The sequence below is a fragment of the Cydia amplana genome, chromosome 1 (assembly GCF_948474715.1).
Source record: "Cydia amplana chromosome 1, ilCydAmpl1.1, whole genome shotgun sequence".
NCBI lineage: Eukaryota > Metazoa > Arthropoda > Insecta > Lepidoptera > Tortricidae > Cydia > Cydia amplana.
This window is the reverse complement of record NC_086069.1, coordinates 29,821,943-29,841,621: the sequence shown is the minus strand read 5'-3', so window position 1 is coordinate 29,841,621 and position 19,679 is coordinate 29,821,943. Positions and strand designations below refer to the sequence as shown.

Here is a 19,679-nt window from a genome sequence, read left to right as displayed (position 1 = left end):
ACGTACGTACGTGACTGAGGCCGTCTCGCTCTAGCACGTGCCGACATTGTTTTCTTTTAATTAAGTCGAGGCTTGCAGCTTCATTGGCTACACGTCGTAATGGCGTACGGGCCTCCATTATCGGGTAATATCACCTAATATGGGATGACGACAATGGCGGGGATTCTTGGCTGGTTTTTATTGAATTATGAAGTTTTTTTTGTGGGTTTTTGAATATAGATAACTTTTTATAAACTGTTGCCAGAGACATACAGCTGAGTGCAGTATAATAGCAGTTGATGAGGAACTGAAAATGAAGGGAAAACCGATTTCGACAATCATAATAGAACTTCTCAGTAAAAAAAGATCTTTTCAGAATTAACTGTAAATTATACCTAATTAATATTGGTAATTTAAATTAATTATATATAATTTAATTGTTATGATAACCGGCTCATTTACTGGATGCAATTGTTGAAAACTCCATGAAAAATAGATCATTGTGTACAATTATTTCAATTTAGTATGTTGTCCAATTTTTCAATCAAAGCTCTAAATCCAAATCAAATGTAGGAAATACGAATTTCAATAAAATGATCTTAGTCCCAGATAGGTGGCCCATCATTTGAACTTAGTGTTTGATTTTGACCTACCCACCGACTTGGTTTGATTGCTTGCTTGGCTCTGATGATACCTATTGATACTCGTAGTGCCGCCCATAAAATTTCTCTCAAGTGTAAAAAAACGAATGTCATCAGCAAATACCTTATATCGATATATCTGCACTCCACCTTGATAGCGAAAGGGTACGTTATATTCCCACCATCAATCACGGAACATTGTTTATTCTACCTTTGTTTTCTGTCAACGCTCGGCGGCGGGAACATTATTTCCCAATTCCCTATTGTCGGCGCGGATGATGAATCGTTCGGGAAAAAAGCGTTAGATGCTATCGGGATGAGTCGATTTTGGAGTTTAATATGCATACGAAGAAGTGGAAATTTTCTGATTTTACATTTAAAAAATAACCCCGCCATTAAGTCGTCATTTGTACTTTTTAGTGTTCCGCACCAAAAAGGTACAAAAGGAACCCTTATGGTGCGACGTCCGTCTGTCTGTCACATTGCTAAATATCTCGAGAACTACTGAAGCTATCGATTTGAAATTTGGACTAGTTATGAAAAACGCTAACCCAAACCACAGAATAAATAATAGTACTAGGTACAGAAGACTCACTCTCTAACAAAACGCGTCTGTTACGATCAGCACACATATGGCCGCTAGGTGGCGACAGCGCCACGCGCGACTTATGGCTTTCCCCAAAATTGGGGCGGAACGGATGTACTTTTAGCTACCTGTAGCAAAGCGACGAAATCGCGGAGTGAGCCACGCCTGCCCAAACGCATTGGAAGTGTAATTTTTAGGGTTCCGAAGTCAACTAGGAACCCTTATAGTTTCGCCATGTCTGTCTGTCTATCGGAGGCTTTGCTCCGTGTTCGTTAGTGCTAGTTTTCTATTGGAAAACGAACAGATGGCAATTTTACAAGCACACATAGACACCTGCAACATCAGAGCAATGGAGGAGGCGAATGCGTTACCGGCCTTTCAGATGCGAGTCTTTTCTTTAAGGTAAAGGTCGTATCGGTCCGGAAATACCGCGGACGACAGTTTATTTCACAGTTTTACTTGACAAATGTTACCTGAAAATAACAACTTTCTGTATTTTTGAATAAGTAGCTATAATGTCAATGTTTACTTGTTGGACCAGAAATGAACATTACTTATATTTAGCGTAGGTACTTAAATGATAAAATTCTCAATAATAAGATTAATAAGTATATTAAAAACCTCATTCATATTTATTTGTGGGCAACCGTAGCCGACTTTGATATAATTTAAAATACTATCCATTATACTCGTACTTTTGCGATATCTCATTTTCCACGGGCCGATAATATCGTTTCATTTCACTACCAGAGTAATGAAGTGGTAATCATGTTTAAATAAAGGATTATCCCAACCGGCAGTAATTGGATGCATTCACTTAATTAATTATTAATTTTGTAATTTAAACCATTGATAATTTGCTATGGTTTTACTAAATTAAATATTCTAGAATAATAATATTCATGGTGCATCCCTTAAATTATTTGGATTGGAATTTATCAAAGCAAAAAGTGCTGTATTTTTGGCAATCTGACTTTTGCCGAGAACTTAATGGCAAGTTTGAAATGTCTCGAGATTTAATATGAATAAGATAATAATATGTTTTTGTATACCTACCAGCTACCAGTTTTTTAAAGACAACGTACAACCAGTCAATGTGTGGAATTCTATCTAGCTAAAAGATTCATATAAATAATCTAACCTCTCAGAAATGAAGCGTCAATATTCCTTATTACGTTTTAATATGAACCCCACAGGCATGCCTCGCGAAAGAATGGGGGCGCATACCGGCGTGACGCCATTACGTCTCTCCGGATTCCATTATTAATACGAGTATTAAATTGTTGGTGACGTCATATATGCAGGGTTAGTTACTTGTTTTTATTATTTACTTTGATGAGAAATGTTCCGTTTAGAACTTTAGAGCAATATAAGTACTTACCTATAATAGTTCCGCTTTGAGTATGTGCTAGTGTTGCTTAATCCTTGACTCAGTTTTTCACACTCTTAAATATAATTAAATCATAATTCATTTTTATTTCAACTGGCTAGAGACCCGAGTCTGCTGTGGAGGCTAGAGTCTTTTTCAGAGAACTATCATTATAAAAATTCAAAATGCATTGAAGTCATCTCAAATTCGTAGGTTAAGTACACCATACAATACCGCTTATTGTCTATAAATCACAAAAACAATTGGCTGTTTAATACATTTTTAAAAATTTACAAGTTCTGTACAGCCTTCCATTACCTACGAAAATACATGATCAATTTTTAACGTAAATTTACGAAGGTGCCTTGTGTGACGAAATTGACAACCTTTCGCATAATATTCAAATTCATGCAGATACTTTAGTCCGTGACACAAACGTAAGTTATTTTACATCATTAAGTATTTTAATAACAAAACTTCCGTGAGACAAAATCGGTCCACTCACGTATCTTATGTCGAAGATTGCTCAATGTGTTTTCATTTCTTCAACCAGATGAAACGTCACTTTGGGCACTAACAGATCATACCCAGAAAAAAATCATAACCCGGTATTATAATCAAAATACAATTACTTTTTACAAAAGTTTTTTCTAGATCGAATTAAAAAAGTAGTACATATTAAGGGCAGTAAACAAGAATTTAATAACGAGTGTGAATTGAAGCCCGAAGCCGAAGGCGATTTCGTAATTCCTATAGGTGCCGCCCGTGGCACACAATGTTAGTCATCACACTTGTGAGGAAAAAATTAAAATTATGCCTAATTTTGTAAGTATATTACAGCCCTAAGTCGAAATTTTGGATTTGCAGACGGCATTCTTGTAATAATAGCTTTTACGAGTAAGTGTGATCATTTCACCACGACGTTTGTGTTACATTCGGCTCCTCGACTAAACAGCGTGTACTCGTAACGCCCATGCAGCATGGAAAAAGGCAATGAACTGAAAAGTTGATTGTTTACGCTATTTAGAGATGACAGCTGCTGCTATACTACGAGCTGACGGTTTTATACGTCTGCGGCTTTACACGGGTTAAAGAATGTCGATGTAAATCCAATGTGCTTGATAAAAAAGGCCCCTTTGTATAAAATTCATTTATTTTACATTACATGATGTCCGTCTTTGGCTCACAGACTTACATATGTGTGAGCACCAAATCTAAACTTAATTAGTCCAGTAGTTACATAGAAAATAGGCTGTGACAGACGAAAAGACGGAGAGGCAGATAATAGTGATTTAATGAGGGTTTCATTTTTGTCCTTTTGATTTACCGTAAGTACCCTGTTCGCGAGCATGACGCCATCTAGCGGGCATCCCAAGAAGAGGCGGAGTTCCAAGCACGGCCGCGCGGGGGCGCGGCGACAGCCTCTAACACTTTACCATCTTACACGGCAAGGCACACAAGCCGCTCTCGCGATTTTTGCCAATTTTTTATATAAGTCGCCATACATTCTATTTGTAATGTTTTATTTAATTTAATTTAAAAATAAAACAATTCTGTAAAATCAAAATAAGAAGAAGTCATTGAAGAGCCCCGTCTGCTGTTCCTGAGACCACCTAAAATCGCTAACCTCCCAAACATTGGTCCTTCGAACCGGATGCTATCAACCAGCGCCAGGATCAGCAAGAAACGGTCAGGTCATCCATTCTTCACCTTCTTCCCTTCAATCGGCATTGTGCTAATACCGTGTCTATTTTGTAACCTTCCAGTGTCGAGCACGTGTCGCATGGTGCGCACGGCCGCCATTACGTGCCAACAACGAGTTTCGGGATTAAACTGTAAGTGCTTTACATTCTCTCACACACACCATGGCTACTCCTAAAACATCAGTGACTCCGATTTCTTTAACTGTTGATTTAAACGATCCGCGTGTCTTGACGCAAAGACGAGGCACACTCAAGGGTAAACTCACGTTGTTCGCTAAATATGTCGCTACGCTTAATAAGGCTAATTTAACGAATATACAAAAAGTCGAGTTACAATTACGCATAAATAATGCCGCGAGTTATTATCAAGATTTCGATGTCGTTCAAACTAGAATCGAGGAGTTAGCAGTGTCGAGTGACCTCCTTAAACATTTAGAATACCGCGAAGAGTTCGAGGGGCAATATTATCAGACAGTGGCCGCAGCGTCCGAATTAGCTGACGTTGGCAACAGTCCCGCTGTTGCTAACGGCAGCGCCGCTGCCCCTGCCAGCGCAGATTCCGTAGGCTATAAGGTTAAATTACCTACAATAGCACTCCCCACCTTCGACGGTTCGTACGAGCATTGGTTAGGTTTTAGGGACACGTATACTTCTCTGATACACGATTCTAAGGACCTGGGTGCCATACAAAAGTTTCATTACCTACGCGCAGCCTTAACCGGCACCGCTTTGCAAGTAATTAAGTCCTTGGAATTTTCAGCAGAGAACTATACGACCGCGTGGGAGCTTCTCGAAAACCGTTTCAACAATCATAGGTTACTAACACACAACTACGTAAAGTCACTTTTCAACACGCAATCATTAAACAAAGAATCGGCTACACAGATTAGAAAGCTGATTGACTCTGTGCTACGTTCCCTTCGTGCCCTGAAGACCCTAGGAGAACCTACGGACTCCTGGGACACGTTAGTCATCTATTTAATAGTCACAAAATTAGACGCGGCTACGGAACGCGAGTGGGAAGAACACAAGGGCTCAGTCAACTCTAATCGGCAGGATTCTACCTCTCGTATTAAGCTAACTGATTTGATTACTTTTTTACAAAACCGTGCAGATATGTTGAAATCTATTGCGGCAAATCATTCCAAAATTACGCACTCAAATTCGCATGACAACAAAAAGTCATCAAATCAGTCGCAATCACACAATGTACACGCAACGCATAGTTATGCTTCTAGCTCCACGGTTTCACAGTCACACACAAACAAATCCAGTTTCAAACGCACTTCGCCTCGCAATTGTCAAATGTGCAACGCTAATCATCCGCTTTATTCGTGTAATAGTTTCCTAGATTTAACTGTTCCCGACAGAGTTAAATTGATTGAGGATAAGAAACTATGTCACAATTGTCTTCGCGTTGGTCACACAGTTGACAACTGCTTTTTTGGCCCGTGTAGGATCTGCCAGAAGAAACATAATAGCTTAATTCATAGCCTGAGTAGTGACAGTGACGGTGCATCAGCTTCGGCTGGCAGTGTAAACAACAAGCCACCGGCGAGCGCCGTCCCCGCCACCTCGACTCATCACACTGTTACACTTAATTCGCACACACTCTCACGGCCGTTAACACCGGTTTTGTTATCTACTGTAATAGCAGATGTTGCCGATAGCAACAATAAATTACATAGGGCTAGAGTTTTTCTCGATAATGGCTCAGAACACAGTTATGTCACGCAATCTTTCATAGATAAATTAAATACGCCTTTGGTACAGTCCACTTACAATATTTCAGGGTTAAGTAAACAAGTCACGCAAACCACACACTCGTGTCAGCTTAACATGCAGTCTATTAAGGGTGACTACCATGTACGCATCAATTGCATGGTACTCCCTGTCTTAACGGAACCGCTGCCGTCAGCAGCAATAAGCGCGCATTCCATTCGCATTCCAGATAATATTCAACTCTCGGACCCTAACTATTTCAAATCGTCAGATATTGATATATTGTTAGGCGGTGATTATTTCTGGGGCTTGTTAAATAAGGATCGATTTCCTCTCGCAGAAGGGCCTTATTTACAAGATACTAAATTTGGTTGGATCGTCGTGGGTCCGATCAATAATAAACGCATTAAAACAAATAAGACTACTTGTCATTTCACGCAAACTTTAGACACACAATTAAGACAGTTTTGGGAGCTCGAGGAGGTGCCTAAGATAGGAGACGGACTGACTGACGACGAACGCGCCTGTGAACAGCTGTTCGCTTCGACTACGCAACGCGATAAAGATGGTCGTTTTTTAGTACGTTTACCCCTAAAGGAATCAGCTGATGCGCTCGGCGATACCTACGATGTAGCTAGGAGTAGGTTCTTATCATTAGAACGCAAACTCGAGCGGCTCCCGGACTACAAAAAGATGTACTGCGATTTTATGCGTGAGTACATTGAGCTAGGGCACATGTCACTTATACACACATACACAAAGCCTTACTGCTTTCTTGTACACCACGCTGTATTAAAGGACAGTCTCACTACACGCTTAAGGGTCGTTTTCAATGGATCAATGCCCACTAGTTCAGGGAAATCCCTGAACGATTTGCAGTTAGTCGGGCCGACCATACAAAACGATATTTTTTCCATATTGTTACGTTTTCGTGAGCACAGATACGTCGCCTGCGCAGACGTGGCAAAAATGTACAGGCAAGTCCTTATTCAATCCGACCAACGGAACCTTCAACTAATTTTGTGGCGAGAGAACCCTTCGCAGCCGCTAAATGTTTACCAACTTAATACGGTAACTTTCGGTACCTCTTCTGGGGCCTTTTTGGCCATCCGCTGTCTCAATCAGCTGGCAAAGGAATGTGCTGACGAAGAGGTCTCTCGCACCATATTAGAAGACTGTTACGTGGATGACCTAATTACAGGAAATAATGATAAACACGCTTTAATTGACATCTGTGAAAAGGTCACCGACGTACTGCAGTCAGGTTGTTTCCCACTCCGAAAATGGGTATTTAACTTTGACGTTTCGCAATTTTCCTCGTCAAAAATCACATCACGCGAATTGTGTTTAGGCGATAACTGTCAAAGTAAAACACTCGGCTTAGGATGGACTAACAACACTGACGAATTTCATTACACGGCAAAAATACAACAGGATAATAACGAACCGATAACAAAGCGCAAAATATTATCCGTAATTTCACAAATGTATGACCCTCTCGGGCTACTTTCGCCGGCCATAATTATTGCCAAAATATTACTGCAAAAACTATGGCTTTGCCGCTTAGATTGGGACTCGGAAGTACCTGAGGATGTCGCATCTGCCTGGCGTAGATACTTACTCACACATACACAACACATACATAGCCTCCGCATTCCTCGTTATGTAATGAATGCGTCTGCGCATTGCACACAGTTGCACTTTTTTTGTGATGCTAGTCAAGCGGCCTATGGGGCCTGTGCATATGTGCGTACGCTTTCGGGAGATAATAACGAGGTCATTACAGTGCATCTGTTGTGTTCGAAGAGTAAGGTCGCTCCTTTGAAATTCGTCAGTATCGCGAAACTTGAGTTGCTAGGCGCGCTGTTAGCTGCTAGGTTGTACTCAAAAGTAATCAAATCGCTTAAAGTGAAGTTCGATTCTGTGTATTTTTGGTGTGATAGCACAATAGTTCTTGGGTGGGTCCGAATGTCACCCCACACCCTTAAAACCTTTGTTCAAAACAGAGTGTCGGAGATAAACGAGTTAACCGGGAGCGCGCAGTGGTTGCATGTAAGTAGCAAGAATAACGCAGCTGATTTAGTTAGCCGCGGCCTTGAACTTGACGCGCTTATCAATAATTCGTTCTGGTTCAATGGACCGCCCTTCTTGCATGAACCAGAATCTGACTGGTTACCTAGTACTTTATCGCGCACTTCCGAAATAATACCGGCCGATTTACCTGAAATAAAAACAAACACAATTAGTATGACAAGCCAAATTAACACCGATGTATTCGAATTCGACAGGTTTTCGTCTTTTAACCGCTTACGGCGCGCGGGTGCTTATGTTTTACGATTCATAAACAACACACGCATTAAAAACAAGACAAATCGTAAAACTGGCCCGCTGACTGTTGACGAATTGAATGCATCGATGCAACATCTGGCGCGTCTTTCGCAAATGAAATCTTTTCCTGTTGAGTATGACAAGATGATAAATAACTTACCTGTTAAACACACGCGCGGGATTAATAAATTAAATGTCTTCCTAGACACAGATAAAATGATAAGGGTCGGTGGTCGTATTAGTAATGCGACTAGTTTTTCATACGACAAAAAACATCCGATTTTGCTTTGTTCGAAACATCGTTTCACACAGCTTTTGTTTCAGAGTGAACACATACGATTACTGCATGCGCCTCCTAGTCTCCTGCTTGCTACTATCAAAGACTGCTGGTGGCCTCTCGGAGGCACTAATTTAGCCAAGCGAGTGGTACGCACCTGTGTAACCTGCATCCGCATGAAGGCGAAAACCTTTGCACCTATTATGGGTAACTTACCTTCACTACGTTTGGAACCCGGGTTCGCCTTTATGAGCTGCGGGGTAGACTACGCGGGGCCAGTATATGTACTTAACCGTAGGGGTAGGGGAGCTAAGCCTCAAAAGGCATACATCTGTCTGATAGTTTGCTTCACGACGCGCGCAGTTTATCTTGATTTGGTCACAAGTCTTAGTACCGAAGGATACCTACTCGCACTTAAACGCTTTATTTCGCGCCGTGGTAAGCCTAACGTGATATATTCCGACAACGGCCGTTGCTTTGTAGGGGCGATGAAAGAACTTTCGTCGTTCCTACAAGATAACGCGAGTAATATCATTGAGTGTGCCGCTAATGATAACATTAATTTGCATTTTAACCCCCCTTACGCTCCACATATGTCAGGTTTGTGTGAGAGAGCTGTACAGTCTTGCAAATATCACTTGAAGCGCGTTGTTGGCAACGCGAATTTAACTTTTGAGGAATTTAGCACGGTTTTGGCACAGTCCGAAGCCCTCCTAAATTCCAGACCCATGCATCCTCTTTCCACAGACCCAAACGACCTTTCCGCATTAACTCCAGCTCATTTCCTTATTGGCCGACCGCTGACAGCGCCGCCCTGCAAGGACTTGACGGCAGAGACGGGCCGGCTCCCACGCTACGAGATGCTGGAGAAAATGCGACAACACTTTTGGCAGCGGTGGTCGAAACAATATATTTCTGAGCTGCAGACCAGAACGAAGTGGCAGACGCACGGCCAGGATATCGTTCACAACTCCTTAGTTCTGGTCAAAGAAGATAATCTACCACCCCTCAAATGGCGTTTGGGACGGGTGGTAACTCTGTTCACAGGCCACGACGGAGTTTCCCGCGTCGCTGACGTAAAAACAGCGAGCGGGGTCATACGCAGGGCTTTCACCAAGCTTTGCCCTCTCTTGATGCCGGCAGAGAGTGAAGCTGCGCCAGCCCCATCCACATCACCACAACCACATTGAAAGCGGGTGCTTTCAAGGCCGGGGGCATGTTCGCGAGCATGACGCCATCTAGCGGGCATCCCAAGAAGAGGCGGAGTTCCAAGCACGGCCGCGCGGGGGCGCGGCGACAGCCTCTAACACTTTACCATCTTACACGGCAAGGCACACAAGCCGCTCTCGCGATTTTTGCCAATTTTTTATATAAGTCGCCATACATTCTATTTGTAATGTTTTATTTAATTTAATTTAAAAATAAAACAATTCTGTAAAATCAAAATAAGAAGAAGTCATTGAAGAGCCCCGTCTGCTGTTCCTGAGACCACCTAAAATCGCTAACCTCCCAAACAACCCCAAAAATTTTCAAATTTTTATAAAGTTTGATAGACATTGGATCTACTAGTAATATGTGTAACTTTAGAACGGACCCAAATTTGAGAACTACCTACTTTGAATTTTTCCAGTGTTCGTTTGAAGAAATGTGTTTATTAATGTGTTTTTGTATTGATTACAGGTACGTACAGTTTATATATTTAAGCTGTCAGGAATCCTACACCCTAACCAACTACCCTAACAGGTAAGTCAGCTGCATACTCGTATAATTTCAAGGATATAATTTTACCTTTTTATAGATAGGTGTTTTATTTTCCACCTTATCATAACAGACGTACACCATTTTAGAGAAATGACCGAAACCGAATGAACAGAGTGTTTCATATTATAAAATTTATTCTGTTTAATGTGACATTTCGATAGCAACTGCAGCTGCATTACTGTTGTGACATTACTGCGCCGGAGTTGATGCTTCCAACATATCTGCCAATTTATTTGTTAAAATTGACAAATTGAACGCCATAATCGCGGAAGTAATGTAGCAGATAACGTCACTCATTTTATCATGGAAATTGACAGATACAGCGCCCACGTCAAGACCGCAGCAGTAATGTTACAAACATTATTTAGCTGCAGTTGCCATACAAATGTCACCTATAGAATGACCCAGAAAAATCTTTCTATCATAAACTAGAAGTATTTTACCTATTAAATATATTTTTCGGTTCTTCTTTTGTAACATACTTCGAGTATGTTATCACTTGTCACTTTTTCCGTTTTCTCGAACCTCCAAACAGTAAGAAGATGTGGTTTAGGCCACAGAACAAGTAGAATGGCGATGCGAGCAGGGTACGTGTCGCCGCCGGTTATGAGCAAACGCTCGCATGCTAGTACTCGCCCGCGCTGACCGAAAAACTTAAACATGGCTTTTGCGCTACAATAACGTTCAGATTAAGAAGCCAGACATCAAATCTGTCTAAAGGAGGCGTATCCATTCACCACGCACACAAGTTTTTACTACCGTTGCGCGAGAAATGTGGAAATGTGGAGAGGAACGAGCGGCGACACCGGTTCCAATACTAACTGCGCGCGATAGCCGTTCTAACCTCTTTAATATTTTCTATGGTTTAGGCGGAGTACCTATGTCACATTCCTAGGAGGTTACTTTCGAATTAGGTCACGTTCTGAGGACTTCACATTCTTAGTTTGTCACTTTCCGAGTTCGTCACATTCTGAGTACGTCACTTTCTGAGAACGGCACATTCTGAGTTCGTCACATTCTGAGAACGGCACCTTCTGACTTTGTCACTTTCTGAGTACCTCACTTTTTTTTAGCATAGTAAAATTTAGGCGTATACCTGCACGAATAATGGATACCAGCAATCATATTAGCTGTATTGCATTCAGCCGCTACCATGCATAGGTACTCCGCCTAAACCGAAGATGCGAGGCCCATTTATCATAATACTTGGCGCTGGCACATCTATTGGCACTACAGTTAGTATTGGCGTTTATTTAATAAAAACGTCATGTCGGCAAATAACAAGCGGATATTGATTAGGGTCGGGCGATAGATCTAGCGTGTGGAGCAAGTGATGACTTGCAGCGAGTACTATTAGTTAAGTCTCAAGTCTCTCAAGACTCAAGTCCTCTGTTTTGAGACTCGACTCCGTTTTTTAGACACATAAAATTGAGTCAATATTCGAGTTCTTTTTAAATTGCTATAAAACCCGAGTCTTTTGCAGCGACTTGAGTCCTTTTTTGGTTACTTTCAGTTAAAAAAAAAACAATCTCTATGCATATTTGATGAGATACACACATCATACAATAACGCCTTCTATAGTTATTTATTGAAGTTTAAAAAAGGTTGAAGGACTCTATTGGGAGGCTCGGTTGTTTTTAATTTGTGGTTAAAAATACTTATTACCTAAAGGATTCGACTCGGGGCTTCAAAACCAAAATTATTATATAGATATTATGACCTTTATGACGTTTCTTGCAGAAACAGCAAAATTGATGTTGCTGCCGGAATTTGTATTCGCGGCAGCTATGAAGTCGATAGTAATGTCGCACTGCAATACTGCTGCAGTAATGCTGGTGTAGTCTCATTCCGAACGGTATCTTTGACTTGAAAATTTATTACGCGAGATTACGGAAAAAAATGTGGATATGTCACTTACACCATACCAATTATAGCCCCGGACACCAAACACTTCAGGCGTTCTGAATAAGTTATAAAAAGGCACCTGTTTTACCAAAAACTTTGCACAATTTAGCGTGTACTTGTTTTATACATAGCCCCCAGACACCACTTAGGCAGGGACGACGAAAGAGATAACAGCGCAACTTTTGAAAAGTTGGAAAAGGCCTTTTTACCTATGATGGGAAAGAGACGGTATATATAATAAAATCTCTATGAAGTCTATGATATGAGAGACACACAGGAATATTCTCATTTTACCGATTACTGGCTTCTTTCTGCCATCACTCTATGCGACAACATTTCCATCTCCACGACTTACCTAAGTAGACAGGTTGGCAGCCGTGCGTTTCTTTAGAAATTTGTAGCCTTGCACAGCTAAAACGTGGAATAACGGTTGCCCGCGGTACATTCTGTAGACACTCTTACTCTGTCTGTTATTGTCAAGACGTTTATAACTTAAACCCTCCATGTCCACGGTATCACGCGTCAGCTTTTGTATTTGATCGATGCTTACGTTTTTTCATATTTTGTGAAATCGGTGAATTTTTAACGCTCACTATAAACATGAGTGCAGTTTGGTATTATGTAAACTAAACTGGTTTTTGATAGATTGTATCAATACTGTTGCAAGCAACATTTTACAATTTACATAAGCACAGAAGTAGTACTTATAAAGTGGGTGATCGTGCCTACCCCCATAAACAAAAGGAATAATTAACAGACCAATGAGATTGTCCCTAAATATTTATTATCAGTGTTAATTATAGTTAGAACATTTACAGTTCTAAAGTAAGGTCTGAGTAATTGAAACTAAACAATTTAAACCCCAAATGCAGCGTGTAAAGGTTTTCTAGATACTTATATGTATTAATTTAAACATAAACAAATATCATATTATACTTACATGAGAAAACCTGCTTGAAAGCACAACAAAGCAAGACTCAGGTGTGAAAAATAAAGTCGTTATTAGGTCCCGGCTCGCTTTTATGAAGCCGCGTTATAATATCTTCACAAAGTACACACATAACCGTAACTGAGAGTGTTCACGTTTCGCGCATCTTGACCGAATATCAAAGGAAGTTACAATTTTTAAATTAAAGGAGAAACGAAAATTATGACCATCTGAGCTACTCTGATGCTTTTCACGCATTGACACACTATTTGACACTAATTATTTATTTATTTACCAACTTTTAGGGGGTCCCTTTGTTTCCCATAAAGTTTTAAGGTATGATGTATTGTTTGTCATATTAGCATTAGACCAAAAACTGAAACCGTTAACTTTTCAGGAGTTTTGTAAGGTTATCCTATAGATAGCTTAGGTTAGGTAAGATTTGTTTTAAGGCGATCCTGAAAAGTGGCGCGTTTCTGAACCAAATAAATTATAACTAACGTAAATGCGGGCAAACAATACATTATGACTTAAAACTTTTTGGGAAACAATAGAGACCCACGTTTAATAGTTATTTGACGGTCTCAAAGTTTAAAGTCCAAAGGTAAGCATCAGCCTTCTTCACGATTCTCTATTTAGTTCAACATTCTTAACGTAACAATTTAGAAGCTTGGACCGTAAGCTTCCTAAAGCTTTGCCAGATACACTTTTCAAATTAGAACCGACAGAGCGCTTTCAGCTTACCCCAATACTAAGATTGTAAATTGTCATCATTTCAATTGGAAGAGCCCACCCGTCCCGTCGGCTAACACACTCCGTTGTGAATTATTCCTCGACCTTTGTTCGCTCGTCTTTTGTCGATGGTTCACAATAAAATTTTATCCAGGAAACCTTCGCAGTTACCTTTTATTATAATGTTGCAGCTGGTTCGGGGTAATGTTGGTGGGTACTCGAGTCTTTTGAGTCTACATTTGAGGAACTCGACTCGTTTTATAAAATTCGCGCTAAAAAAGTACCGAGTAGAGAGAGAGTACCGGGAGAGTAGAGTTTTATTTTTATTTTAAGCGCAACTCAAGAGGACTCGAGCCTCGGAAGGAAGACTCCGTCAACAATTTTGTTGGCTTTGTCAAAATACTAGTAGCAGTAAAGAAAGTAAGCGTTATTGTACTTATTGTACGTTATACCTATTCCATTAATTTTACATGAAGACAACACATCTTGATTTTTTTTTGTAATAAAACGAGAGTTCTCTGAAAAGGACAAGTCTCTACAACAAACTCGAGTTCCAACTTATTGTATTTGTAATTATATGAGTCTGAAAAACAGTCGAGTAGCGGACTCAAAGGACTCGAGTCTTAACCAACACTAGTACGGGATATTCAGTGTGAGGCTTTTGTTGCCACATAATGGGGCCACCTTCTTATTCCGTCAGATTCCGCTATGACGCTGGTGCGTCTAGATTATTTGGGGGCCATTGTGTCACGATGAATGGCGCGTCGTGATAGCGCAAGTGTAAGGGTGTTTGGTCAAAGCATTGAATGACAAACGGAGAATGGCTGAAATGTGCCATCTTTTGCCTTCAAGAGGCGTTTCAACACGCAATCTTTGACAAATAGAGCAAACTAGGGTGTTATGTGTACACCTGAGTGGCATTCGGCGCAGTTCCGCCAAGGCGTCATAGAGTGCGCTGTCCAAAACAAATGAAATCCAGAACAATTGAAGTTATGCCGTCAATCGATCTTCAGATGGGAACATGATGAGACCGAACGGGAGAAGATGACGTCTGTGGCGGTTCCTGGGTCTAATCCACTGGTTTGCTTTGATTAAGAAGTGTAACGTGTGCTATGATTTGTAATCAGGCTTATCCAGTAAAGACTGTGAGTTGAATAACGTATTTCATTGACGAGGGCTCGCCATCCATAATTGAAGGTCCTGATGTGCTCCTGATAGTATGATACGCCCACGATTCCGACATATATATATAAATAAACAAGAATTGCTCGTTTAAATGTATTAGATATACAGTGTGTAAGTCAAATACGGGCAATAAATTAAACCAGATATAGAATTTACCCGTCTTATCATTAATTAAGATGTTTTTTTTTAAGTTACACTTAATTATGACCCCGTGATTAATTTTTTCCACATGTACCGAGCAGCAATGTACTGTAAACATTAAGAAACAAGATGATAATGACATTACGAGATACGAGCTTTTCATAGTAACTGCCAACAAGCGTTGACAGTTACTTTAAAAAGCTCGTATCCCGTAACGTGTGTGGTGTATTACATTGCGGGCCGAATTATTTTGTATGGTTATAATTTTCAATGCATTTCTAAGTAAAATCTATCTCAATATACTTTTTAGGTCCTATGCTAACCACCGTTTAAATATTCGCCCGTATTGGATTTACACACTGTATATTCCTGAGTTAATTATGTGTGGTTTCTACGTATTTAAGTATTTATCGGTATCTATTTATTATTTATTATGTATCCTCCCTCGTCTAGTACAAGATTGTCCCATATATATATTTTTACTGGCCCGCATCACAGAGTTGCCATTGGGAGTTCGGGGGCAAAATATTTCCATAATTGACAGAAAACACCCAGAGAATACCAAAAATAACATTGATACTGATACTTTATTAACTTGTGGACTATTATATAGTAAAACTGTATGGATTTACGGCACAGATTTTCTGCAAGCACTTTTGAAGCACCAAATAATCATAGAAGTAAAACGACTACGAAACGTAACGTCTTAACATGAACTCATGAGCATTAAACTTAATGACGTTGTTATTTAGCCCCATTTTCAAGTACAGTCAGTTGCAATAGAGCAGAGCACGCAAATAGTACAGTCGGACTAATAAAATATAATTGCCGCGCTGTTCGCATGTGTTTTACGGGTGTGAGTGCCGAAATGTTGCTACCCATTATGTTGTTAAGAATAAAATTTAACTGTATCAAGGTGTGGTTGAAGTTAGAGCGTTCAAATTGAAAGGTGTAAAATATAGGTAATTAACTTATTACAAAATGATAAAGAAAAAAGTTTTTCTTTTGATTATTCTTCATTATTTTGTAATAAAGTTACAACATATTTTTTCTTTCATACACATTTCATCAACATGATAATATTTGGAAAGAAAAACCCTGCATCAGTTATTAATTACCACTTAACGTTAAATTTCACAGTCTTTCTAATAACTATTATACAATAATATTCTTTTATAAACTTGTTTTTAGCATATACAAGAAAAATATATAATTTTAAAAATATTACATATATTTTTAAAATTTTGCATACACAAAAATGAAATGTGACCAGAAATGACATTCAAACTGTACAACTTTGTGTCAATATGGTCTCATTTTACACACAGACTACAGCTACAGTTGGGGTGGTCTGTAGTCTCAAGTCAGTACATCCTAAGGTACGAACACAATTTACTGCGAAGTGACATGAATTTCTAATGCTCAAATGCCTCTCAAGCCGACTGAGTAACGCACCCCAACTTTCCCAATAACTGAACACCCAACTCCCGCCGTCCTATTGGCTCTAACTTCTGCGTGACTTATTAAGTTAGCCATTATGTTTGGGCGTTCTGACAAGTCGCCTAATTGCTATAATACAGGCTTTTTATTGTATTTGACACTCGTGTCGACGGCTAAATACGCCCTGATAAGGCACGTGTGTTAAGGAAATGGTTTTGACGTAATTTGTGCCATTGTCTTTAATGACTTTAATGGAGAAGTGCAAGAAAGTTATTTTAGGGAAAACAGATTGTGGTGGTATAATCAAGTATACAATATGAGTATACTTACTTAATTTTTTTTTGTGTATGTACATATTCACATACCTACATAACAAAATTTGCTCGGCTCGAAAAGAGAGAAAGTTTAACTTATTTTAGAGTTCATTATTAATTCAATAATTCAGGACAATATCTTACAAAAAAATATATAAAAAATCGGTCAAGTGCAATTTAGGGATGAACTGATTTGAGTGCTAGGTTCTTCGATAGATTTCGATTACAGGTAGCTAGATGGCGCTGTTTCAATTTTTCAGGGGTCTTATAAAAGGGGAGACAAAGTTGGATATTAAAATAAATGCAATAGAAACATCAATACAATTGCCATCCTTTTTGCAAAATTATAATAATGTTTGAAAACTGCAGCAACGCTAATAATCAGTATCATAGTCTTTAGATAAAATCAATTTAATTTGGTGATATGAATTCAAACAATAAGCGTTTAATATTGAAACGTAATTAATTGGTAATAATTACGCATAATTGGGATATGATACTCTTCCGACTGTGAAATTAACACAAGTTTACGCTTCGATGATTTCGGATGTGATTCGATTTGGATTTGCCACATAGGGCTGATAAAATTTTATGAGAATCGAATGAGAAATGCGACCTGTAGAGGAGGACAACATACGAAAGCATTTTTAACAGAGACCGTCCCTTTTCGCTCGGTCTATAAATATCTAAACTTAGTATATTCACGAAACAGTTTTTGCATTAATCTATAGAACATGTTGTATGACGAATCCTCAAATTTTATATACTTAAGTACCACAAAACTAATGCAAGAATTATTTTTTAGCTCTGTTGCAGAATGTTGTATTGTGCAATTTCTAGTAGTCGTAGAAAACGTAGAATTTTTTCGTTTAGTGTTTTGAAAAACATATAAAATGATAGCAATTGGCATCACAAAGGCTGTGACTTCAGGCAAACTATCCGTTTCTAGAATTAATAACTACTACGGGGATAGAACACTTAGAAAAATAATTCCATACTTACTCAATAGTTTGCCTGAAGCCATAAGACGTGAAAACAAGAAGTCCAAATTTAAATCTATGGGCCCGATTCGGATTTTGTAATAGACATCTATTAGATATCTTTTAGACATCGCCAAGATACGATAACGATATGTTTAAGATCTAACCTGTCAAATTTGATATTTCCGCGATTCTGGAGATACTCTTGAACGATTTCCACAAGATATTACTTAATAGAGATCGAATTCACATCTAATAGATATCTAACACGATCTATCGTAAAAGTGACATTGGTTGCCCGAATTGCGCTGCAAAAGAGAACTAGTTGAAATCTAAACTATAACGTCTCATCTAGAATGGATCTAGTACGTGTCGTCTCTTGAAGTTCGAATACGGCAGTATGTTAAAAAAACATTACAATAATACATTGTAGTCATTAATTTACCTACTTTAAGTTATATTAAGTTACATAACCAGAGACTGATGACCCCACAGTCTCATTGTTGAGTTTTGCGGGGCTATGATTATAGTTAAGAGTATCACTGTACTTTTATTAAATAAATAATAAAATAAATAAAAATGACTCAACGAGGTAAGTATGTATTTTACATTTTGCTTGCTTATTCATTATAGTTTCCGATTTTCCGTCACTATTTCGTTCGGATTCTACCCGTCTTCAGCTTTCTAACCCCGTCAACAAAACTGCAAGTCACGCTGACAAGTATGACAGGCCAAATCAACTGTCTATTACACGGCGAATAGATAATATCACCGAGGTTAATGATGTGCTGAAAGCCTCTTTATACTCGAGTTTGGATCGAAGAAACTTTGTTGATGACGTGTTTTTGTAATGGATGAAGGATGGTAAAGTTAATGAAGTCTACAGTTTAATTAAATGCCTTTAAAGTAAACAGGAATGAATATATACAGAGAAAATAAATGCCCATGACTTTGAATTTGGGGTTCATGGGGTCCCAGCGCGCATAAGTTGTTCGCAGAAATCGCGAAGCGTCTGGTTGACGTAACTGGTGACCGAAGAGCTGGCGGCTATCTCGCACAACGTATCAGCATTGCGATACAGCGAGGAAATGTCGCCAGCATCCTTGGTACAATGCCTCAAGGGCCTATTTTAGACTTAAGCTAGTTTTTAATTTCTTTTAGTAATACACTGTATATATCTTATTTGTCACTTTTTTACTTTTCTTCACTTTAGCTACAAAACTTACTTTTGATAACCAAAGATTAGGTATAATGGTTTCAGATGGAAAGAATTTGGCGAAAAGAAATTAAATTAGGTAGATTGCATTTAGGAAGTAAAATATTATAATTTAATATGTTATAAGTAAATACAATTGTATTGTATATAATACTTAAGTGCATACAATTGCGGGTAGGCAACGTTAGAATAATTATAAATGTTAAGAATTCCTAAACTTTTCGAACTTGTTTTAAGTTTTCATACTGCAGATTAGTAGGTATATTTGTTTAACAATGTATCCCAAAATTGTTTAAATTCTTGTGCCCAGATTAAATGTAACCAGGTTTATACAAAGTATAGCAGTCGATTGTCGGATCAGGCCCTACGATTATGCAAATAGACACGGAACGGTGGCCCGCGGTCGGTGCCAAGCCGCGTCTAGAATCAATTTGTAAATTAACTACTTATAGCTAGCCTTACTGATGTGTTT

General features: G+C 39.1%; 2 protein-coding genes across 10 annotated transcripts in view; both read left to right on the top strand.

Moving 5' to 3' along the window:
* LOC134652179 (CUGBP Elav-like family member 4) overlaps positions 1–19,679 on the top strand; it is an 849,854-nt gene that overhangs the window by 162,156 nt on the left and 668,019 nt on the right. The window lies entirely within an intron of this gene.
* Positions 4,238–9,951, top strand: LOC134652078 (uncharacterized). 2 transcript variants are annotated; one of them, XM_063507246.1, is made up of 2 exons: positions 4,238–4,410; positions 9,353–9,951. In XM_063507246.1, exons 1-2 carry the CDS (start codon positions 4,359–4,361, stop codon positions 9,793–9,795), a joined length of 495 nt encoding a protein of 164 aa, XP_063363316.1. In that variant the 5' UTR covers positions 4,238–4,358; the 3' UTR covers positions 9,796–9,951. The 2 variants fall into 2 exon arrangements, with proteins under 2 accessions (XP_063363316.1, XP_063363308.1); XM_063507238.1 differs by lacking the exon at positions 4,238–4,410 and adding an exon at positions 7,940–8,812 and having other exon boundaries at positions 9,353–9,950.